Below are 25,625 nucleotides of genomic sequence, written 5' to 3'. Positions count from 1 at the left end.
TAGTAAACAACCTGTTTACAGAATTTGGGCAACTTTTTTTTGTTTTCCAAAAAAAAGAAAAGAAGGATTAATTAGCAAATTGTTATTTCACAATTCCTATGTTGAGAGAGACCTGGCCATCAGCAAGGAGCCCGGTTAGCAGGGAAGGCATTCCGGGATTCGATTGCTCATGTGTTATGGTTAAATGAATAAACATATCTCATCTTGTTTTCAAATCTGGCATTTGTGGATTGATTCCTGAAGTAGCTACTTAGTCAGGTGAAGCATCATGGGACCAATGGTTAGACCACAAAACACTTTTTTCCTCCCTATTTTAGCTGACTGAGAAACACAGTTTCGTAATATGTTTTTTTAACCAAAGGTGTCCTAGAGTCTTACAAAGATAGTGCAAGATGTCTAGGACTCTATTCATGCCTTCAAAATAAGAGATGTGCTATGGCATTCTCCTTTTTTCACAAAATCTGATTTTTAGACTGTGATGATTTTAGAAATCTCTCTTCATGGGAATATGAAGAAGTTGAAACTTCCCAAACTATCTCAGTGTTGGAGCTCATTGTCATGGCCCTTTGGGGTGCAATGGGTTTTAACAAATATTTACACCACACCCACACCTGCAGCAATCTGAGCAGCAGGGATGCCTCAAAGGAGCAACGTCCAGCCAAGAAATCGTCCATTTGCTGAACAGCGATGCAAATCATTGCTCAGTGATACAGATATAGACCTACCCTAGGTACTCCAGCTATAAATCCATTTTGACCTGAAATCAGTGAAAAGACCACGCAAGATGGATGGGCCTGAATTTTAACTATGAGAAAGGGAAAGGAGGTGCTGGGGTTGGTAAGAGAAGGACCCCAAGGGTTTGCCGCTCGTTCAGGGGCAATGCAGGGCTCACCCCGATGCTCTGTCGAAGTAGAAGAGCCGCTCGCCGGTCCCATTGAGAGCGCTGGCCCGGGAAGGAGCGGCGAGGTAGTGCTTTACACTGTGCACCGTCCCTGTCCGTCGCTGGTAGATATCCGCCATCACCTGGAAAACGGCTGCCCTGGGGTAGCAGAGGGCAACATGCAGCCAGTCTCCTCTGTCGGCAAAAAGGGGAGGCAGGGGGAAAGAGAGAAAATGCACTTAAGGGCTTGAGTACAAGAGAGATGGTCTGCAGCCAAGAGTACAGTCTTCAGGGGAAAACAAAGAAATGTCCTTTGAGGTTCTCTTCCTCCTTTAAAAAAAACACAACAAATCCTCAAAGCCAAAGAAAATCAAATTTTTTTGCTTTGTCTGGAAACAACGGCTGCTTACTACAAAGGTCTGATCCAGGGACCCCGGCTGACCTCAGAGGACTTTGAGTCAGGTGCCAGGATGGCTTAAAACCAGAGATTTTCTCTTCCTTGCCCCATAAGGCTGAGGTACAACCAGCCACATACCCACTCGTGTCTCCTGAGGCAGCCAGGGCTTGTTTCAGTTCATCCAGAGCTGCTGCAGGAGAGGGAACCGGCATCCAGCAGACATTTCACCGGGGGCACGGATTCAGGAATTAGAAAGTAATCTCTGACTTGAACCAGAGCCATAGTCTAAAGAGACCTGCTTCCTCCACTTTACAGCAAAGTTTATTATTATGGTTTCCATTAAAATCTCCCTCTCCAGGGCTCTTTCTTCAATGTCAGTTTAGAATAACTAAGGGTAAAGTTAAATCATCTTTTAACTCTTGTCTACCACAATTTCGGCACACACATTTACAAAAAAATTGCCCCCATGGCTTTCCTTTATCCTGTGATTCGCATTGCCACCCTCATGGAGAGAAAAACTGGCTCCAAGCTAGAAATCTTTGTTGCAAGACTCAGAGCCAAAAGATGCAGCTACAGTGCAATTTGGATACTGATGGGAAGGATCTTCTGCAAAAGATCCCAACACCCTTTCCTGTCTGTGGGATGCACTTGTACTGTGCAAAGCAGAAAGCCACAAGAAGTTTACGCTTGAAAAGAAAAACTGAATAGCAAGACAATTAGCTTAATTATTATTTTTTCCTTTCCACCCTCTGAAGTGGCTCAGTGTGCCACACCAAAGTGCCTGAACCACTACTGTGGTTAGCTTTCCTTATATTACCAAAACCATCCAGGCTTTAAATGTAGTCTTTTAACTACCTGGCTCCCTGGTTAAAATGTGAGAATACAAATTTGGCTTAGAGAAAGACAAATACCACTTTCATCGGCTGTCTTTCTGGGTCCTAGAAAGCTCAGGAAGACAAAGTTTCTCCAAAGCCTCCCCTGAAATGACCTGCCACCCATCCCTGCCTGCAGAGCGATAAATGGGGGGGAAACCACTTTGATTTGGAGAAATCTGGGAATTTGCATGCCTAGACCTCTACTTTGCATTACACATGGAGAGCACAAAAGCAAAGCTATTTCAGTCTTTTTCTGGTTTTCTCGTTAAAGCAAAACAAAACTATCTACAGGGTGGAAGAGGGGACAGGCTGTTCTAGAATAATAAATCAAAGCCGCACAAAGACCCATCAGCTTAAGCCAGATACTGCCCTCTAGATTTTAACCAACTCCAGCTGTGTCATAACACAGGACAGCTAGAAAACGGATATATTTTCAGATGATTTGGCCTCTGACTAGAGGAAATGAAAGAAATGCACCAGAGCCATATTTGTAGAATATTTTTAGGACAGAGTCCCAAGACATTTGGCTGTTTCATAAGGGTGATTTGCATTGCGTTAGCACATTTCATCCCCTGAAGACACCATCACAAAAAGGGCTTGTCATCTCCCTCAGATGCTGGGAACCAGCTTTGGTGCTGGGCTACACTGGCTGCCACCTCCCCAGGGAACAAGAAAGGCACTAGAAAACGAAACCGGAGGGTGAAAGAAAAAAAAAAAAGCGTGAAAAAAACCACAGCTGTGACTGTCTTGAGTAGCCGGGGCATTTGGGAATATGAGTCTAGAGTCTAACATACACGTGAGCAGGCTGAATGAGATGTGGAAATAAATTATATCAAGATTGAAAAGATCAAATGAAAATCACCTACTTTGGAGTTTGTGGAGGAAGAGATGGAAATAAGTACATTCCCACAAAAAAGGTCTTGGGAGGAGATGTGAGAAGGGAAGGTATTAGAAGTTATCCTTTATGTAAATACAGGAAAGAATAAGGCAGTTATTTTCTCTTTAATTTAGCAGTATTTTAGCAACTTCCTATTTAGTTCTTTACTTCAGTTCTGTTTCTTCAGCTTGTACAAAATCCACCGTAAACCCTCCCAAATACCTGGCTGTGTGGCTGAACTGGGCTGCACCATCTCCAGGAAAAGCAAAGCAAGAAACTCCAGCACTGCTGCAGGACGGTCCACAGGACTCTGCCTTGCAGCTGGCCGGCGGACGGGGGTTAGATACCTCTTCTCCAGCCCTTGCCAAAATCGAGGGAGAAATGCAACTTCAGGCAACAAGCAGTAATCAGGCATGGGACATCTTGGACATTGTAGCCGACGTAAACCAGATGTGTGTGTGCCTTCCTCAGCCACTGCGCTGGCCACTGAGGACCTCCTGGCTGGGTCTCCAGTGCAGGAAGCCTTCCTCTTTTTCAGAGTGGTCAATAAACTGTGGCTCCTGCTTTATTTCTCTGCTGAAACCCCTCAATTCTGTCTTATTTACCAGCTGCTACTCTGGGGTGAATATTTGCAGGCAGAATAAGAAAAATCTGAACCAGCCTAAATATCTTGTAGGGCATTAAGTCCTCGTTCTGCCACTCTCAGTACTGGCACATCAGCTGGGATCTTCCCAGGTGCCCCGGAGGCTTAGGGCCACATGCAGCACTAGCAAGAAGAGAAAACACTGAATTCATAGCAGATCCCAAATTATGAATTCGGAGTAATTTCAGAACCCTGCCTGAATGCTGTGGGAACATCTGTAGCTTTAGGTGCTTTTATGCTTAAAGACCAGCACAAGCAAAGGGGAAAAAATCATTTAAAACACGAGGGGTAGAAGTCAGACTACCGATAAACAAAATGCTGTCCAATGTAGCAATACACAGGGCTTGGTTTTTTTAACTTTCATTCTTAGGAGTTTCTTGCAAGAGAAACCAATAAAAATATTCTCAGGTGGAAAGTCTGACTTTGGAATTAGCTGTCAGTTTAAGTGAAAGTCATATTTACATGTGTAGGAAATGAGCTATTTAAGATATTTTCACCCCAAAACTAAGTAACTGTGTTCACAGTCTTTTCTAGTGATAAAGTTGAGTTCATTTTATAAGTAAGGAACATTCTTCTTTCTTTTTTTGATTCTTGTTCTTAATCAGGTCAACATTTTCCTATGTGTTTTTACCAAAAAAAAAAAAAAAAAAGGCATTTGAAGGAGAAAATCTAAATATGCACTAGCAAAAAGTCAGTGTTTAGTGGGTCCTAACAGTTTCAAACACCACTTGGAAAATTTTTGAGAGTCTGCCGACACCAGCATGTATAAAACCTGACACTTCTGCCCCTCTGTTACTGTCATTCAACAATCCCCACAGTGCATTTCATGCATTTTTATGAATGTATTTAGCCTGTTTATTTCCTTTTGGAAATGGCTGGATGAAACAAACCCAAGAAGCCTTTCTTTTTTCACCAGGATATTGGCATTTGCAGTTCTGGCTCATTCAGGTGAAGCAAAAACATCAGACAAAGTGTTAAAAAAGTATTCTTATGTTTTGGCAATGAGCAGGCTTCCTGGGATAAGCAATAGCAAAAAAGGACAAGGGAAAGGCAAAAAACGCAAGCAAGAGGTTTCCTGTTCTTGGACATGTGGTAGATAGAGATCTGCACGTACACACATACATACCTCATTTACAACCCCCAGAACACCCCCCCACTTCAACCCCAAACTCCCAAAGGCAAAGCCACTCAGAGAAACGTGATCAAGCAGGCGAAGGAGGGGAGACTTTTGCGAGTGGTGGGATGTAAAGTGAGTCATGTAACTTGGAGATGAGGTTTGGCTGGTGTAAACATGGAAAGAGTGCATGTCTGGGACTCTCACTGCCTGGGACAGGACAAATAACACTTGTTCAATATCATGAACGTGCCCCTTGACTACATCGGATGGAGTATCAGTCCTGGGCAAATGGGTATGATCTAGTGCTGGGGTTGCTGGTTATGCTGGATGTCAATCCCCTCTGTATTTTAGCAAAGGGAATCTCTAAACTGATGAATATTATTCTAGAAAACAGTTCCACCATGTTTATTGACATGGTGTGTCACGTAGCTGATGACCATGGAAGTGCACAGTCCAAATCCTGATCTCACTGATGAAAATCTGGGGTAAGCTAATGAGGGAATGCCGTAGAGTACAACTAAAAATTACTTATTTTTTCCTTGGGCTCGAAAAAACAAGAGACTTCCATCCAGTGAGTCAGTCTCCCCCAACTGTTATTACTCCTGTTTAAAAACAACCCCTCTGACATTTTGGTCAACATCTATGTGAGCTGAACTTTCAAAGGGAGTGAGACAACTGGGAATTTGAAACTTTCCTGTTCATAACCTGGGAACCAAGCAGAAATCGCCACATGCTGCTTTGGTAAGTTTGTCTCTCACAGGCTGAATTTTGAACTTTAAAAGACAAAAAAGCAAAGCCACCATTCAGCCTCCAACCCATCCCAAGAACAAATCACAGGAGGTCAATGCTCCTTGCCCTCAATCAGGATACAGCTGGTTTTTCTCTCCAAAAATGTCTCCCAACCTCACACCAATCTGCCCAGCACCAGGCTGAATCTACTCTGGCACAAAACCTGCTTTCAGGACAAGCCACCTCCTCTTTGGCCAGCACCACTGGTGGGGAAAATGCAGGGAGAAATGCCCACACATCTCAAAGGTGCTGAGAAGAGTGGAGAAAGGACTGCAAGGAACCTGGCCACATCCTTACCACTTTCTCCCAGTTCAAGCTCTTTTCCTTGAACACACGTTTCCCACCAGCTCCCTGCAGCTGTCGCTTGCTCCTTCTCTTTTTCTAGATATCATTTTAACTTTCTGCCTTCAGCTCAAGTCCATTAAACACATCCAAAACCCCCACGATGACAAACACGGCTACTGGGCGAACATCCAGCAATTTTTTTTAGGACCTTGTTATTAAGGATAGACTCTTCTGGAAGACAGCTTGCTGTGGGGATAGTAACAAGTTAGGTATGTGTTTAGCTAACTAGAGTTGTGTGTATTGGGATTTAAATGCCTTTCCTAAATGTTGCTGTTTAGGAAATGACATTAAAAATTCAAAAGCACAGGCCATCTCTTAATATAAAGTAAAATTTTTGGGTTTACCCATGTGCCTCCTTAGGCAAAAAAATGATTTTTGCTTTCGTGAAGCTCAACAAATTATAGAAGGGATCCTGCCCTGAGGTACACTTCTGCTGATACTCATGAAACAGGGTCTGACTCAGCCAGTATTTGGCTCACAGACAATTGTATTCAAGCAGAAATAAGAACTTCCTGCATTTAAATACAGTACATCATCTTATCATCTTTTTTCCCACCCTACATGCTTTCATGGAGGAATCACATCCCAATTCAATTTGTATCTTTTTTAGTGCATTCCCAAGTACTCTATTGCTGACTGTTGTGTATTTTGTATTTTCCTGCTGCTGTGCCTCAAGATGCATGTCAGGTCAGGAGAGGCTGGTGGCTCTGAGGAGCCCCAAGCCCCCCTCCATGGCCCAGGAGAAGGGTGAAAGCAAGGAAAAACCTTCAGGTTTCACGTGCCAGGCTTCAAAGTGACAAGCAGCCTGGATTGCCACAGCCATCTGGGGACAATCTGATGCTCAGATTGCTCTAATTCATGCTGTAAAATGATCAGCCCAGGAAGGACGTCTCTCCTCAGTCACCTTGTTAATCCCGGCCGCTGCCACCGGACCAGCTGCAAGCGCAAGCCATGGAGGACAGAGAGCAGCAAGGGATGTAGGCGGAGAGGCAGAGACGGGGCTTTAGGATCACTCGAACTTGAGGATGTCAGCACCCGCTTTGGCCCAGCTGTACTAAAACAGTGCAATCTGCAACCTGGTGTTCTGGCAAATGTTTTAGCTTCTTTCCAATTTTTAAAAAAAGTACCTTGTGGCTTTCATCCATGGGTTGACCTGTGGGTAATTTAAGGGATTTAAATAGACAGAAGGGAATGCAAATATATCTGCTGACTTCTGTGTTGTGTGGATGATTAACTCTGAATTACAGATGTTATCAGGAGGGGCAGGCTATGAAACCCAAGTAGCACTTTACTTATTATTATTGGAAATAGTGCTGGTGTTACTTGTATCGCATCCAGATCTGGGGGATCGAGGTCAGAACTCAAGTACATACAAGAACAAGCAGTCACAGCCTTAAACTGTTAGCTCCACTTTGAAATACTAATTTTGCCTTCCTGTGCATTTATCAATCTTGGAAGCAAGAGGAAAAGCTCATTTAGAACTAATCTGAAAAAGAAACAATTTCGGAAATATCCATAAGCTGGGCAAGTCTGCAACAAGCACATTCTAGCCTTGTCTTGTTATCTTTCTTTTCCTCCAGACCTTATCACCGCTAAGGAATTTAATCGCAGAAATGACAAGTAGTCGAAAGTATGAATCAGACTGGCACTGAATAAGAAGCCGTAGGAAAAACACCTACCTACACAACCCTGACAAATACAAATATAACAAGTCCCCCAGAGTCTCAGTGCAGAAATGGGCTGGATAAGTTTGCTTGCAGTGAAATCTCCACCTTTGCAACCTTTCCAGGTTGCAGCATCCTGGAGGCTTCATATCACCCAGTGTCCAAAGGCTCCACTTTTTTTAATAAAGAATTTAGACACGAGCATGTTCCAGGCTCTTGAATTTTCAGATAATTAAGATTATTCACTAGTGAATATGACAAGCCCTAGTGCAGAACTCCAGCCTAGCAAATACAGGAGTTGAGCAGTGCACCTGTGCCCATCCTTGCACAAACACCGCAGCAGGGGAAAGGCTAGACACGTGCCCAAGCACACACACAGACATCTGCCCTTTTGCTTGCTGTTGACAAGAAATTTGGCCCTCCCTGCCAATTTTTTCTTTTTTTTTTTTTGAAAGGCTCTCATAAGGATCCAACTCCTGCAGCAAAGGCACCAAAGAACATCAATATTATGAACCTCACTGTACCCCTCTAGGTGAAGCTAAGAGGGTGCCAATGAAGAGACCCTGGGGGACACTGCCTGGCACTGTCCTTGGAGCCAGCATCTGTCAAGAGAGGTGCACTACAAAGGAAAGCCCCTGCTAGCAGGACCGCGGCAATCTACCCACAAAAAATACCTTCTTTATACTATTAGCTGCTCACACTTCCCTGAATTCTTTCTGTTGAACCACAGCAGAGAGCCCTAATAAGGGAAAACCCTTCCCTCTGAGCCTTAACAGAGCGAGTATAGAGATATTTGCCTGTGCTCATTAAAAACAAGGAATGTTTAATCTAATTGCCACTGCCTTTCAGGCTGCTTCAACAGCACAACTTATTACACTATACTTCAGATATGTGCTTTGAGGAGATTTAATTCTTATCTCTAGATGTGCTGATAGCACAAAGAAGCCTGGCTGATTTACTGAACAGCACTGTGCCTTTGATAATAGTATTTGCCTTAGCTTCTTCTGTGATTAGAAAATTTGCACAGGCACAAAGCCTAGGCCATTAAATTTGAAGGACTTAACTTCTGAATTTGCTTACTGTATGAAGTGCCAATCTTTGTACTGTTTTCCAGCACCTGAAAGGAGGCTCTTACTCACAACCAAATAATGTTTTCCATTCTCTCCTCCTGCCTTACCAGCCTCTCCCCCATCTTCTAACAAGCTTGATGTTCTCTGCGGGCCTTTGTGCTTCAGGATAGTAGTTTTGTGGAAAGCCCTTAACTCAGTCTTACAGATAATTCTCATACTTCTGTGAAGCAGAAAAAAAAAAAACAAAGAAAACATATAAACAGCTCTGAGGGGGTGGAAACCGCTCCAACAAAGAGATGAAGCCCATGGAGAGGGGGTCTGGGTCTCCGTTCATGAAGGTTTTGCACACGCTTTATGCCCAATGAGAGCAATCCTCTGCAGATCTAGACTGGCTCTAGAGCACACTTCATTCCTGGTCATTACAATTCCAGCTGACGCTCTCCTTCTGTTCACTTGCCAAAGCATTCAGAAGTTACTTGTCCTGCATTACCTCTTTCCAGAAGCATCAATACCCAGCCACCTTCTCATCCTTACAGGGAAACTCCCAGCCATTAAACAGACAACCCTACATATAGCTTAAAAAGGCACTTCTTCTGAGACAGTTATGTTCCCCAGCACCCTGAAAACACAGCCTGCGGGTCTGGTCCATGGCTTTTTATTTGCCCATCAGTCAACTAGTGACACAGCTACCCTGACAAATGCGAACAAGTACATCTCTTATGGGAAGGGAAGTTGGCGTGCATTAAACAGCTCGTTTGCACCACGTGGCCACGGATGGCAGGATGTGGAGACACAGCAATTTTGTCTGGTTTAGCTAAGTATTTTGATGGAAGTGAAGAAACTGAAGAATTACTCTAAACATGGTTTGAATCAGTGTGAGGAAGACACAAGTACTGCAGCAACCCTTCAGGTGCCCATGATAGAAGGAAAAAGATCTGCTCGGTGTCTGTGCCCGAACTGGTGTCCTCCTCCACGGAGTAAACCCATCCGAGTGGTGCCTCTGAACTCACCGGACAAGATTCACAGCTCGCAGAAAGCAGTGCTGCCAATTTCAGCTGAGTCATGTGAATTCATCCCAACCAGCTCCTGCCCACCCCAGGAATCTGGACGTTCCAGTCTTTTAATAGACGACAGGACTGGCCTGACTTCTATTAGGTCTTTCTGCAGTGCTTCAGAGGCAGGGAAAGTGTTAATCGTGCAAGCATTCAACATCACTGCTGTGCCTGACCTCCACAGAAATCCAAATCGTGGTACACATCTCCCTGTCAAATTCCTTATTTCCCCTCTGACCTTCCTTTAGCCAATGTAGAGCAAATCACTCCAGAAGCATGAGGGCTGTCTCGCTGCAAAGGCAGCATCCCAGATATATCTATCCATCATTTTACAATGACAAGACTAAAAATAGTTTAATTCTTCACTCAGGCTATGTCTGAAATTATTAATCCTAGAATATTGCTATTGAAGTTTATCAGACATTTTTTGGTATGCATTACATATTCTGCACAGATGTTACTTTGTTAAGAGCTCATTCTTTTTGGCAGATTATTCAGTATTTTGGATTAAAAAAGAACAAACAAAACATAAAGCCACTTGAGACAGGTAAAAGTCTTCCCTGATTTTCTAACTCTGATTACTCTGGCCTCCGCAATCTGAGATTTCTTCCATTCCAGAAATGATTGGAATACAATGTTCAGTAAAGGCCATACATGGAACTGCTTAGGCAGGCACTTGTTTTCCTTCAAAGTCCTAAATCCTCTTTTTCACCTCAATTTCTTTACCCTTCCACAGGCATCTCATTTCTCCATGTTTTTGCATGCGGTTTGGGCATTTCACTATTGCCATTGCATCAGCCTTAAGTCTCGCATTAGTTAGCATCCAGCATACTTGAGGTGTACACAGAGCAGCCACACATTTCATTCCCAATTATTTCTTAGCAAGATGCTCTAAATGAAATGAAGTAAAATTGTGGTTTTCCTTTGTTACAGTATATTTCTTGTTTATAGTTCTTCAAAACACATACCTTGCCAACTGTTTCTGGATCAGAAAACTCCACAAACCTTTGCCCTCTTCAAATAACTGGTTTCACACAAGACAAAGAGAACCGCAACCACATTGTGGTTTTCAATAGTAAAATGTAGTTAAGCTGCTGCTTGAACAAGAGCTAAACTTCCAGGCTGAGTTTTACCAAAGACCCCGTGCTGCCTTCAAATTCGAATCTGTACTTGAAGATCAGGGGCCAAAGCCTTAGCAAGTATTAATTGGCGCAGTGACAGAATAACCACCAGTTACCCGGCAGAAGACTTAGTTCTGCCATTGCAAGGAAATAGCTAATCATTTTAAGACAGATAATAATTGCAACGTTCAGCTTGTCCGTGAGTGACTAATGGGTTTTCCTCTTCCTTAAAGTGCACAAAGATATATTAATACAGAAAACAGTGATTTAATTCTAATAACTCCTCCATGACAGGAGTGTCCAAACAGTGATCCTCCAGTGACTCAGTCATAGCCCTACAGCTACTACATCTTTAAATCAAGAGGACCAGGTATATGTCACTCACTATAATGGGCATGTATACAGAGGAAACATTGCCCTTCTCAGCTACATTCCCATGGGGCTTCATCATGGGAACTAAGGACAGTATTTTTTCCCAAATTTCTTCAGCTCCAAAATTCAGAGGAACCAAATAGAGCTCAAGCTTTTGCCTAAACTATCCTAAGATAAACCCACAGCAGTGACACTCTGCTGGAGGAGCAGCAGATGGGTGTGGGGTTTGGTGGATAATACTGGATGGACTTGGGAACCCGCCAGATTTACCAGCAGTACATGCTGCTTCACGTCCTTGGCGCCTCTGACTTCTTTCATGTCAGCTATCTAAAACCTGCTTTGCAAATCTGAGCCTGTGTGTGGCTGGGTTTTGTGTAATCATGGAAGATTTCATTTGCATACTTCTGTCCTTTTATTGCATTGTGTTTTTATCAATAACTGAGGAGTCACATAAACTGCAGAACTCAAGGTGTTGGCCAGGTTTTTTGTGGTGCTCATCTCTTGCAGCATCTCATCTGTGCAAACCATGGCACTGTCTGTCGCTGCTAAGCTGACTGGACTGCAGGACTCCTTCTGAACAGTTGTACCAGTGCAAAGCACAAGTCATTTCACAAAAGTAAGAAACAGTACTAAAAACCATAAATGAAATTATGCAAAATGAAACATAACGCAAGAGAAAAAAGTAGTATCTAAAATGGATATACCCTGCTTTTATATAATGCTAGAAGAAAACATGGGAAATAAATACAGCACAGCCTACAATTTTGCTGTACTGAGTCCTAACGTTTTAAAACTTTCTGTAAAAAGAAACAGTGATTGCAGTGCTGTTTGGATTACAGAAGATGCAAAGCTCTGTGCACATTCTGATGTATTTCTGCACTTTATATATATGGGAGATAAATTATGTGTGCAGCAACTAGTACAAACAAACGAACAAGAGCCAGAGCTCTTCTGGAGGGATTTCAGGGACAGCAGGCCAGGACTTACTTGGATACTGTTTCAAAACTTTCTGGAAAGAGAAGCGTCTCTGCACATCAAAAAAGCTGGAATAAAGTGAAAGCAGAGGCATCTCTTTGCATCTGTAAGTGCCAGCCATTAACACCTTGCTTCCACACTCTCAGAACTTGCTGAGACATTTGAAAGGTCACTTGTGAATAACCTGGGAAATTGTTAAAGCTCCAGGCCTTTTGGAAACAGAACATTTTCTAACAACATAGGGCAGTACCTGTTGAAGTTGATCGGGTACAGGATAATATCCTCAGGTGCTCTGCCATCCCACTGGATGATATAAGCTTGCTCGAGCATGACGACAGGCTGGTACTGCTGGTATGGTGCTCCTCTGTTCACGCCTTGCAACCGCAAGGGATGGGAATGGTATGCTGCTCTGGCAATGGATAAGGTCAGATTCTCGGGGCGTCTGGCCTGAATATAAAGCTGAGGGTGAAAGGAAAATGACAAACATATCCATTAAACCAGCCAGGCGCAGCCATAACATGTGCATTTGATCATCGTTGCCTGTAAATGGTTTTTGCCAATGAAGAGCTCAGAACATTTGGAAAGTCACTGAAACATTTCCAGTTCAAATAAAAAGGTAAAACAGAAATAGCATCTGCAGCCATTCATGGGGACACCATGAAGTGAGATATGAATTGTACAGTGCCATAAAAATGTTCACTATTCAAAGTCTTAAGGGAGAAGGGTAATCAAGGAAATACCACAAAGTAACTCTTTTTTATGAATTCAAATAATTGCACTTTAAAAACAGGCTTATTCCATTGAAAATATAGAAAACTCTGAAGTTATTTCAATGGGCTTTGGATTAGGTCCAGTTATGTAATGGAATCCACATCTTTGCTCTCAAGTAGCAGACTAGGCTGAAATTTTGGGGGCTAAAACTTGATGGCCTGACTACACAACCTTATAGACTAAATACCACGTTCCACAGGCTTCAACAGAGAGCTCTTCTGTGCAGGGACCGACAGATCAACAGATGCCCTTCACCTGTAGTTCAAATCTACAGACCAATTACAAAACTACACTCTGGTTGTATGCTTTTTCTGCCCTGCCATTACCCAAATGAAGGCCGATTCAAGTGGCAAACATTAGTTTTAAGGCTGAATGCATGATGTTCCCCTGCTTCTCCCCACGTGAAATTCCAGTGCAGAAAGAGGATGCACAGCTAGTCATACAAATCTGTCTCAGCACGCAGGGTTGTAGCAGACAGCTTGTCACATTCCCTGAAGGGTTTCAAATGCACCGAGGACAGGTGAGGACACCTATAATCCTGCTTCCTTCACTCTCCTACAGTGTAGAATAGCGCTCTTTGCATCAAGGACTTAAAACATCCAACATAAAAATCCATGTTAACTCAGAAATGTCTAAGCTTCTACATGAACATCCACCCAGGAAAATTATTTTTAAACTCAATTTCTACCTTTGAAGTAGATCAAAATGGAGGCAGTAGTCTCTTAACAGATTTTAATACTGCAGGCAAGGATACAAGCACAGCCAAGTCTAGCAGAGAGGGCGAGACTCCATCTCTCATGATATCCACCTTTTCATGCAGGGCTATGAGACCTTGGCCCCTCACATGTCCGTATCTGCTTCTCTTCCTCTAGTCTACGAAGATTGAAAGCTCTGCAAAACCAGACTCTCTCTCACTGGCTTATACATGAGCTCATTATAGCTGGGGTTTCTAGCCAGTTCAGCTCCCAGTTCCAGTTCCATGCTCAGAAGGACTCTGTGCTTGCACCTGCTCCTAATGTTGATTTTGAGCTCCTCAGGACCTCCAAAAGACAGGCCATTTCTGCCTACCCCTCATCTCACCCCTGAATTCAGCAGCCTCATGCTGAATGCTCAAGTTAAAAATCTGGGTCTCATATCAAAGAAATAATCAAAAAGTGGCTTGTAAATATTTCTTGGATATTCAGTCCATTTCTCCTTTCACGCCATAGCACTTTAATGATAAGAACCTATCCTGAGTGGTATCTGCAGACCCCTGAAGATTAAAGTGGATCCCAGAATTGCATTAAACAGAAATTTTTCCTGACGGCTGAAACTATTGATCAAGTAATTCGCTCCAAACAATCTCTGAGCAGCAGCCCATTTGTTCATTCTTGATGGATCAAGGAAGAATAAATTATTTTTACAGTCTGATAATAGACCTTTTTTATCTATGAAAACAATGAGGAAAACCTATTTTCCCTTCACATTCAAACCATGATTGGAAAGTCAGTAACATGCAAGGCAATGAACCACATTTAAATCTCATTTGTCCCCAGCCAGATGGGGAAGTGCTGAGGTCAGAGCAGGTGATCTGTAAGGTACCTTCAGACCTGAAATCCTGTCAGTGTATTAATTGTTCTCAATCAAAACAGCATTTGCTGACAAAGAACAGTTGGAGTGAACTCTGACACTGCAAAATAATAGCCTACTTGTGTCTTTCTGGATAAAAGGCAAGAGTTTCTGTACTGTCACTGCAAACTTGGACATTATTTCCTTCTAGTATGTCTCTCCAGCAAGCACAGAATGTTAAGGTGGTAGCTGCTGTGCATTTACTGCAAAATTAAAAGCACCAATGATAAAATAAGCCAAGAAAGGAAGGAAATACATTCAATGAGCCTCAAAAGTTCCTAAATTACAGAGTACCAAGAGCAAAAGATTCCTACATACTTTAAACTATTTGTGTAAAAAGAAAAAAAAAAGAGTGAGTGCTATGCATGGCCTACGCTTGTCACTACAACGATTGAGTTCAAGTAAGTGCTGGAAGAGTTTGCAATGTGCTTCACTAACATGATGAGAAAAACATGTCAGAGATTTGTTGGTAACATTTTCCTCCAAGTGCCTAGGGACCAAGTCACAGGTCTGACATTAAGGATAATGGTGACAGCTGTTTCAAGAATGAAAGAATAATACAAGAACAAGGAAAAATGCCACTTCTGTGTTGATAGAAATATTTGTAAACTGACTTTGTCTCCTGCAATGACCAATAGTGGCCACTGAGTGAATGCCTTCCAGAACTGCAAGACACCAAGGCCGTGATTTTCAGTCCCACAGAAACACAGTAGTATATCTGGTGGATCTTGCAAAATGTTTGTCACTAAAGGAGGTCACAGTAGGTACATGCTCTGATCAAGTAATCTAGATCCTACATGAAGAGACTCTTTTGCCCAGGTGGAGCATCATTAAGTCAACAGAACTCTGATTGGGAGCAGGGACTAGCTGAGATGTTTCCTGCAGCAACTGGGCTCAGCTCTGGAATGACAGTCCTGGTGGCTTGGTCTTTCCTGAACATACCAAGCTGCACAGAAAGCAGCACCCCACATTTTCTCATTCATCCCTTTCTCTGGGCCTCCCCCCTCATTTGAGGGAACAAGGGACAAGAGGGGAAACCAATCCCTGTCCATGAAACCCCTGACCTCCCTTCTGCGATGCTAACTCATGTCAGTCCTAGTACTTGGGTTTTGTTACCCTTCCAGGGCTGCAAAAGAGACCAACAGATTACTTTAGAAAAATCCCAGAAGAGTCATCCACCAAAAGGCTGCTTTTAATTCCCAATGAGGTGAATGAAGTAAAAAGAACCCTTTGAGCTCCACTGGCCCCAGGTAGGTGAAACATCAGCCACTGTCCCAGCATAGTGCTCTCGGGATGTCACAGCGTGGCCTCTTTCTTCCTCAGCCTTTACTCTGTGACACCTTTACACACTGGAACTGAACTTTTCTTTCTTGTATCTACCTTTGCAGGGGCAAAACACTTGCCAATAGGAGCAAAAAGGAGAGTAACAAGAGAATTTTTTTCTAGAACGAAAAATCCATCTTCCTTAGCAACACCTCCGTAATTTTTGGTTCACTCTATCGAAATATTTAAGAGAAGAAAGTGGGTCATAAAGATACTTTAAAATATGAGAAGTGGTGACAGCTTAATGTAGTAGGAGAAGAAGCGCTAGTTAAAATGTTATAAAATGCAAGCCTTCTACTTGCCTGGATGGTTTAATGGACATAGTTGTCATTTTAGCTGCTTAACACTTCATGCTAAAAAGATGTGTCAGATTTCCCTGTGCTTACATGGCAATTTTCCCAAGTAGATTGTGAAACTGAGAAGATAAGTTCTTTTACAATTCATGGGGGTCTGCTATTCAAGTGGATAACGAGTATGAAGATAAGCAACATGCAAAATATTGGAACAGAAAATCTTGGTTTCTGAGAAAAGGTTTGCTTGCTTTCTAGTTTTTTTATCATTGCTTTTGTCCTGCTGTGCTGTCAGCTACCAAGCTGGGGCAAAATACCTTAAAAATGAGAAGCTCAAAAAATACCTTCTCCCCTTCTGGTTGACTGTTCAAAAAAGGTTGATTTGTGAGGGCAAAACATTTTCTCTATGAAATTCCCAAGTGAAGACTTTAAAATTCTTTTGGAAATAAAAACATTTATCTTTCTTCGTCTAAGACAAGCTAGGACATGCTAGGATGTCACTGACATCAGCAAAACTACTTTGATTTTTCACTGGTGTACATCAGAGATCAAAATTGGACCTCTTTGTCCAAATACAGACACCATTAGCTGAAAAATATCTGCAGGCTTTTCCTTTTTCCCAGTCTGTGAGGTGCTGACAATCCTAGAGCATCACAGATGCCCTGGGATTGTACAGGTTTGCCTGTGGTTAGAAAAGCACCATTCGTTACCTACTGCATCTCTTGCTTGCTTTACATTTAGAAGCATCAGTACCAAAACCAGCTACACAGGTACTGAGTACACAATACCAGCTGAAGGCATATAACCTGGAGATGCAGGATCAGTGCAATTACAAACATTCACTGTAAGAACAGAGTTAACAGAATTGGAATAATTTCTATTTCAGCTGCCTGCAGTAAGGAGTGACTAAGTGAACTGGTGAAAAATCAACAGCATTTCTGGAAGTGTTTTATAATAGCAAGGCATCAATTTTTTGTTAATTCAAAATTGACACTAATTTAGCTATGTGGCAGTCTTTTATGACTGTCTAACACCTTTTTAAGCTTATAAAATATAATAGCACGTACTGCCAAAACCTCTGCTTATTTTAATAAAGACTAATACCAAAAAAGAGAAGTTTCGCAGCCTCTCCTGATGAGTCTGCAAGGAATCAGTAAATGCACAGCTTCAACTGCCCAGTGGGAGCCAAGGCACTTGTCTTACAATTTATATAAAAATCAGGAATGGTTTAGGAATCTCATTTACATTTTACAAGTAGTGCAGGTGTTGAGGAGTCTCCAGTTCAGTGCCATTGAAAATCTCACCCACCTACATGGAGAGGGATGAGCCTCTCCCTACATTTTTCTTCTATTACTGGCCTTTGCAACAGCTGAGAGTCAGGTTGACGGGGCACCGAGGACCTCAGTGCCCTGATGACGGAGTCCAAGTGACTCACAGAGATTGCCAGAAGATGTGGCGCTGCCAACTCTTGTGATTTCCCCATGAGTCTCCCTCTAGTGTTCTTCCTCAAAGCCCCACTCTATTTACATTACAACATGAGAGGTTTAGCTGTCGTTAAAAAGGGGTTGGTCTTGTTTGGACAACACTAACGCTACACGCTCCAGAATCAAAAGGGGAGGACAAAAAGACCTGATAATTTTTGCTTGTGTAAATTTCATGATTTTAAGCTGGTCCCAGAACCCTTCTTTGGTGGTGAAAGACAACACTGGAGCCAAAGCTGAGGCATTTCTTAGTGCTCCCTGCTGAAGGAAGGTCTTGGACACCACGTAGGGGAAGTGGCATGACGCTTCTTGGAGACAGTGAGGAGGAAGGGCCATGAACCAACCGTAGGAAGGTGGGAATGTCAACCTGAGCTGGCAGATTAAAACAATCCCAGGAAAGTCTGTCCCCAGGATTTTGTGGAGCTAGAAATCTGCCAGAGGAATTGGTTTTGCCCAAGCATTTCCTTTCCTGGGCAAGTTACATCTAGGAGAAGAAGAGCATGAAAAGTGAATGAAAGAAACCAAGCAGAAAGGAATTAACTGAACTCTAGGCACTTTGCTCAGAAAGGATTTGCCTGCAATGTTAGTTGAAAGACTTGGATCTCATTTTTCCATGCCAAGTAGCCCATCCCTAGGCTGACTGTCTTGGGCTCAGTTCAGCAGTAATGTAGGAGTCACTATTTCCTTGAACTGAAAGGACATTTTCACCTGCTTGCGCTGAGGAAGAATAAAAGTTCTTGACTACCAGAGCTATATGAGAAGGAAAAAGAAAAACAGATTTTGTAATAGAGTTGCTAAGATCAAAGCAAACCATCTTTCTCCATAATTGGATTCACTGTTTTAAGCTTTTGATTTGAAGTATGACACTCAGAATTTAACACACAAACAAATCATCAGTTAGTGAAGGTGCAGAGAATCAGGGTTAAGCTGAAATACTCCAACAATTATACCCTCCAAATTAAAGCAAATCCTGCTGCACGGGACCAGTTTCTTCTATCCTGCACATACATATATTTCCCTACCCAAAACCCATAAAGTGAAGCTTTTAATATGAACTTTACTCATCCTGCTGGATGCTGATTAGTTGAAAAACGCTGGTAAGGAACAGATCCCAGAGAAGCAAATGTTTATGCTTGCCCAAACCTAGCCAAGGAAATTTTCTATGGTGGAAAAACTGCCTCACCATGTAGAGTGCCATAACCGGGAGGGTATTAATAGAAATAAAAATATAAATGCCTACTTGTTTACAATTCTGAATTTAACTGTTAGGTTGCCAGAGCAGAGAGGATCATTTCTCTAGAGACACAGAGCAAAACTAAGTGCCAAGGACAAAATCCTAATTCAATGGGAGTGTTTCATAGGAGCCCAATCCTGTTTCTGCCTAGTCAATAGCAAACCAGGAGTCATAAGCCCAGTGTGTAGACACTTAAATAGCAACTCCTGCTCTCTGCTGTGCAACTAAAGCAAATGCATATACATTTTTTTAGCTTAAGGAGACATGAATAATCTGGATTTGACTGTGCACATGTTATGTAGGCATAGAGGTCTCAAAGATAATTGCATTCCCAAAAGTTTAATGCAGAAAGTTCCTTGGAGAAAGGGGAGCAGAGTGCTGTGTCTGACTACCCAAAGTGCAAGCCCACACATTGCTACACATCAGAGAAGCCACAGAGGATGTACCTTCAGAAATCTCCCAGTGTGGAAAATCCACGAGTCCAGGTTTGAAACTCATTCTGAGGTGCAACTGTAGGAAATCAGGCTCTGCTAATCCCCACGCTCACAAAACTGCGTGTTGAAAAGGGAAACCTGAGAGCCTGCTCCACTTGAGGCAATTTTAACACTGCCCAGTGTAGAGTTCAGGTAGAGTTTCATCATGTGCAGCACCTGCTGATGTCTGGGCAATGTCTACTGACTCCCAATGTGGCAAGAGTTTGTAGCATGCTCCCAAGCACACAGAAGACTCTTAATAAATAAACAAATAAATAACACCTGCTGTATCTCATGAACTCTGATCTTATTTTAAGATCACTTCATAATCCATTCTTGCCTTTCATATCCAGCAGTGCACCCCACTGCAGTCTTTATTTGGCAGTGCAGGGCTCTTCTCAGGGGTCAGAAGAACATAATGGTCCTTCCAAAAGCCACATCTTGCATGAGGGTTCCCAGTACCCACTCTCCAACCTCAAACCACATGGTGCTGTGTGCCCCCACCACACATACTCTTAATCTTTGGCTTGTTCAACACAAGGAGAGAGGAGATCTGGCAAGATGTCCAAGTAACGGGAGTTTTAAAACAGGCCTAGATACCTCTTTGGTGAATACATTAATACCCTTCAGAAGTGGAGGAGCAAGGAGAGCCATCTGTGATCTCTTACAGGTGACTGTGAAAGCTGTGGTAAGTCATATTTACAGTATGTTCTATCCCCACACAAAGGTCTTGTTGAAATTTGAGCAACATACAGTGTACCACAATCTGATTTTGACATCACCTTTTCCCTCCGTTTACCATTCTCCTCTTTCTTTCTTCCCCTGCTGAAAGGTTACCTGGGATTTGCAGCCCTTTCTACCAAGGTGTTGATATCTCAGTTCAAGTCTCTAACTAACTCAAGTGTGCTGAAGAAAACTGCTGTGAAGGTTTAAGACCAACCTGACCTAAGACTGACCATCTCTCAGCTGTGATTTCTGGATCTGAAATAAGTGTGAGTTTGTGTCTCAACCACCCATTTCACCATCCTGAACACAGTGGAGTGTATCAGAGAAGTAACATCTTCCATTACTGAAACTTGATTCACCAGACTTATCCACTAGAGCCCCATGATAGGGTGGACAAATGCCTGGAAGCAAGAACTAGAAAACACCAAAATTTCCCCCAACTCAGTTTCAACTTGCAGCTTCTTGTGGGCAACGGGAAGAGACAGGGCTCCTTACAGCCATGGGTTGCAAGCAGTGACACAACAGGAGCTTTACTGAGTCCTTGGAATTAGGCAGATAACACTGAGAGGAGTAAAATTATACCCGATGTTTTACTCACCTTTTATCTTATGGAGTGTTGAGTAGGCTTCACTCCATCACCCCTCAGCAGACTACCAGAAGACACCCACCCAACATGCCCAGGGACGTTGCCTGCAGCAGCCCCCTGTTACCTGTGCAAATTTCCCGGTACACATCACCCCGTTCCAGCGTGGGACAGTGAGACACCCGGGGTGACGCAGCAAGTAGTTGTCCTCTCTGCCTATGAAAGTGTCCGGATACCCTGTCACCGAGCCGTCCAGATCATGGAAGACAGACATTTTGTCACCGTCATTATCATTGTTTCCAAACCACTGGCCCGATCTGCCAAAAAACACTTTCAGTCCAACCTAGCAGGAGAAAACAAGAGGAAAAATTACTGGTTAGCTCTAAGTAAGGACTTGGGTTTGCAGTGTTTTAACAGTCAAAACAGTGATACAGCTAGAACTAGAAAGCTCCATTGTCTGAGTAAAGTTTTGTTTTGCCTCATCTGTTTAGAAAAATTTCCATCCGTATGGGTTTTCCCCCTCATTTCTTAATCCCAGGAGATATTTTCACAAAAATTAGACTTTTGGTTCTTTGAAATGCACCCACACAACCATGTATTCCTTGAAATCACACAGCAATAAATTGTGTGGTGGCAAAAGAAAGAGGATGATTCAAAGGGTAGGGAAGTACTAGAAGTGTATGAAATTTACTGAGGAATATCACAGCTGATCAAAGAAATAAAAATTACTAGGTATTTGGTGAACTCTCTCACATATTTTCAGTGGCTGTTCTAAGTGGTTCTGCGAGTGCCATTTTTTTCTAATTGTTCCTCCTAAAACCTTTGTGAAACTCATACAAGTGGCAGCAATTCTCAGAATTGGCTCTTGTGCACATTCTAATATATCCCCTGGAGAATTTTTTTTTTAGGAAAGAGAAATAACAGGAAGCAGCATTATCCTCACTATCCATAGCTCTCTTTTCAAGATTTTTCAGTAGCTGAGTAAATGATTCTGTCCTGATATGAAAATCCAGCAAAACAAGGAAACTGCAGATGTTCAGGAAAAACACATGGAATATTTTAATGTCTGCAGAGAAAATTATTACAGTGTGTGACGATTAAGTTCTGAAGTAATCAAGAAAATACTTACTCCAGGTCAAGCACTCTAAATGAATCTGCAGCAATTTGTATAAAAGCAGACAGCATAAATAGCAACTAGATCACACTGGCCCAAAGGACTGTAATTTGTTCCATTTAGCCCAACTAATTTTAATTGGACTGTGCACATGTGTAAGAATTAGGGTCAGCAGGATTAGGCTGCAAGTTTACTAAGGGCTTTAAAGGCTTTATTTTAACAATAATAAACAGAACAGCTTAGGAGAATAGGAGGGTCATTGTGATTCTGAATTAGATGGAAAGTCCCATTGGCTTAAAAAGAATGACCACTGCAGCAAGAACTCCTTGCAGAATGAAAGTCTTTATTCCTTTAAATTTAAATTAGAGCCTAGAACCATTTTTCTGTCACCGTCTTGTCTGAGTCTCATAAACAAACACCTGAAGCAGTCTCATTTAAAGGAGGCTCAAACACATGGAAATTTAACGTGTATTTTTGAGGTTTTTAAAACCTTTTCTTACTGCACCGCAGAAAACTTTTGCCCAAAGGGCTACTTGGAAAAGTAGGAGGATCCCAAAAGTTGGTTTTTTTCTTTTATTTTGATTTATAAAAGAGGAGATATTAAAAAAATGTAAACACTGTGCTGCAGCTCAAAGCTCCATTATAAATACTTTGTGACAGTGCACTTCTGGAGTTGAATATGAAAACGGGCACTTCACTGGGGAGGAGAACAAAGTCAGCTGTACTTCAAAACAAACTAAGGCACAGCCAGTACAGCTTACATTTGATTAACTCTCTCAGTGTTTCCATCTAGCAGCAGACAGTTTTGGTGCTAATGCTAATCTGATCTCTAACATACTCCTCTAAAAAGTCTGAAAGTCAGAAATGAAATGGAAATGTTAATGAGCAGTGTCACTTCTTTTATAAGTCTCAAGGTTACCTTACTTTGTACACTACGGGATAGGGGTGCACTGAGTTTGCAGTTACAACTATGGCAACATATATTTTTTTCTAAGTGAACACAGATGAACAAAGACTCAGCTCATCAGGTATGTCCATGTGGAGCTAGGAATGAGCTGGAAGAAGGTGCAGAGACAGGTCGTGTCTAGCTACCACACTACTATTCAGACACCTAATTTTCATTAGGTGTGGACTAGCTGGGAGTGATATGGTACAAAGGGTACTTGAATTACCTGTCTGAAGCCTGACAGGGAGACCTGACAGATGATGGTTATGTGAGTACGTAATCTCTTAGGAATATGCTAACTTGACTTGTCCAAAGGCAGCACACCTAACGCAGCTGCAGACAAGTCCTGAAGACTGCAGTGGAAAACTCTCTATATTAAAAATTAATAACGTACTGGAAACCATCATAATAACTTGCAACTTTTTCTAAAACTCAAGTATTGGCACAAGCTGCCAAAAAACCCCATATCACTGTATCACTGTTAGCATTTTAAGGAAACCACTTTCAACCAGTGTGTATTTTTCTCTATTTTACCACCCAAGGACTCTGCCCTCCTTAGCATGGCTTTTACTCTTGCTGGAGTGATGCAAGCCCTCACCCTGCAAGTTCCCTTTGGTCAGGAGTCTCTTTAGGGTTTGGGGTTTTTTTTGCTGTTCTCTTTTTCCTGGGATAACAGACTGGCACTTTAACTCAGCGTCTGCTTTTCTTTTTCCCATCATGAACTGTCTGCAAATTTCTGCTTTGATGCAGAAACCCAGCGCTAAGACAACACAGGCTAAACATAGTAAAGGCAACATTAGGAAGCGCCGATCTCTCAGCTAGGCAGGACTGCAATCCCACGGGAGTCGCTAGACCGCAGCCAGGAGCCAGTTCTGGCCCCTCTGAGCTCTTCTGAGAACCACAAACCCACCCAACGCAGACCGCTGGGATGTCTTTGGCACGAGTCATTTCAGAGATGCCGTACTGTTGGCACAGCCAGGAGTAGAACAGGCTTGAATCCACCCTAAGTTCCTTGCTGCAGGGAAAAAATAACCAGAGGGACTATTAGCAATGGCTATGAACTGGGACAGGTTTTGAGTCTTCTGCACCTGTTGGAGGTGGCCTTGTTCACAGGAGCCCAAAAGGTCACGTACAACCTCTTGTTCCTCACCTGACTCCACGGGAGCTGTGCAGCAAAAGGACAGAGGGATGAATGGGTTACTATTTTATGACTAAAAAGAGATATGATGGGTCTTCTTAAGAAATGATGCACAAGTGTCCTGTTCGGGCATGGCTCTGTTCTGGGCTGGGGCCATCTCCTTTGAGCTCTCCAAGTCCTACTGACTGGCAGTAACCAGATCTACAGGAGATCATAACCATCAGTCGTGCCCTCAGCTGGGCTAAGACCAACTACTACTTTCACTGCTTTGAAATAACTTTTTAAAAGCACTGTTTTTAAAACAAACAAACAAACAAGCCTAGCAATAATGTTGCCATTGATAAATGCACAGATATCTTAATATGTGAGATTTAGGTTTGTCAATGGAAAGGCAACAAGAATACTTTTTGTGGAGCGTAATGTTTAGGTCTTCTGTTCTACTTGACTGTTATTTTTATGCTGGAATTAAACAAGACCTGACTGGCTTTATTATATTGTTTTGTAACCGATCTGCTGATTAGTCTGATTAATAATATAATTATTTCTTCAGCATGACTAATAGTTTTGTCATCACTATACAACTTGCAGTAATGTTTAATTTATTCTTGAAAAACAACTGTAAAATGATTGTCCTTTAGGGAATTATTACTTAGCTACCCTTTAAAAAGTCATAAAACGAAGCCTGGAGATGGAAAATTAATTAAAACACTCTACAGGCTCTGTCTTAACTAGCCAAAAACATATTGTCCCATATAGCAATTAGCAAGAAAACAATAAACTAACCATGGTCCTTCAAGTCTGAAATAAGATTTAGCGCATCTGGGTTCAATCCAGATAAAACAGAATCAAAGTGAAAAGTGCTGGGATGCAGGTGGTTACAAACATAAATGGTTTTTAAGTTGGCAAAATACCAACTTCAGAAATGAATATTTCTTGGAAATGTACATATAATAAATAATTATTGGGATAATGTCATTAGTTGTTTTTTTTTGTAATAGGCTGACACTGTACTATTTTTATTTGCTTTGCAGAATTATTTAGTAAGTCTTCTGACCATTTTTACCTTGAAAACCTCAGATCTTAAAGGTGTTGCAGTACTAAACTGCCTCCCAGACAAAAAATGCTGGAATATTTAATAGGCTCATTGGCCTCAAATGATGCAGCTGTATTAAAGAGCTGCATTTTCAGCCATTCAAGATGTAATCATCCCCTTTGCTAATGTGCACAGATATCATCTGTCTGAAACCATTCTGTTGGACAGAGTCCTACAGCCATTACTAGAGGAAAATTTCCATTCTCTTCCATTCCACTGATCGAACTTTTTCATCACACATTTTCCTCTAAGCTCCCCTCCCCAGTTCCAGGTTGATTTTCTCATTCATGTTCCCCACAGCCATCTTACAACCATTTCCCCAAGGGAGGACATAAAGAAGATATGACAAATTAGCCTTTATTCTTGTTCCAAAGCTCTCTAAAGCATCTAAGGTAACTAAGATCTCTTTACTGAAATACAGAGGAACTGTGTTTTCTTTAAAGGAGCAGTCAAGTGACTGCAATCAACATCATCCTTTCATGAAACACCCTCCTGTTGTTGGTCTAAAGTGTACCAGAGAGGGGACAGACAAACTAGCTGCTTGCCAGAAGGAGTGATATTGGTCAATCCCAAAGCAATGGAAATTTTCCTCATAAAGTCAAACCTCAAGCCAAAGTTACTACAGTTCATGGACATCTTAACAAGCATGGACCTTGTTTGAAAAAAAG

General features: G+C 42.2%; 2 protein-coding genes across 2 annotated transcripts in view; both read right to left on the bottom strand.

Moving 5' to 3' along the window:
• The window catches only part of LOC142039020 (cell surface hyaluronidase CEMIP2-like), a 55,715-nt gene that overhangs the window by 8,368 nt on the left and 21,722 nt on the right, over positions 1-25,625 (bottom strand). The window contains exons 16-18 of the mRNA XM_075045116.1: positions 20,794-21,009; positions 12,428-12,636; positions 893-1,075 (exon numbers count right to left, since the gene is read on the bottom strand). Of these exons, the coding sequence (XP_074901217.1) occupies positions 893-1,075; positions 12,428-12,636; positions 20,794-21,009 (608 nt within the window). The remainder of the gene's footprint in view (positions 1-892; positions 1,076-12,427; positions 12,637-20,793; positions 21,010-25,625) is intronic.
• The window catches only part of CEMIP (cell migration inducing hyaluronidase 1), a 115,679-nt gene that overhangs the window by 71,654 nt on the left and 18,400 nt on the right, over positions 1-25,625 (bottom strand). The gene's annotated exons all lie outside the window — the stretch shown is intronic.

This window comes from Buteo buteo, chromosome 13, assembly GCF_964188355.1.
Source record: "Buteo buteo chromosome 13, bButBut1.hap1.1, whole genome shotgun sequence".
Classification (NCBI taxonomy): Eukaryota; Metazoa; Chordata; class Aves; order Accipitriformes; family Accipitridae; genus Buteo; species Buteo buteo.
The sequence above is the reverse complement of the archived record's forward strand: the minus strand, read 5'-3'. Positions and strand labels throughout refer to the sequence as shown.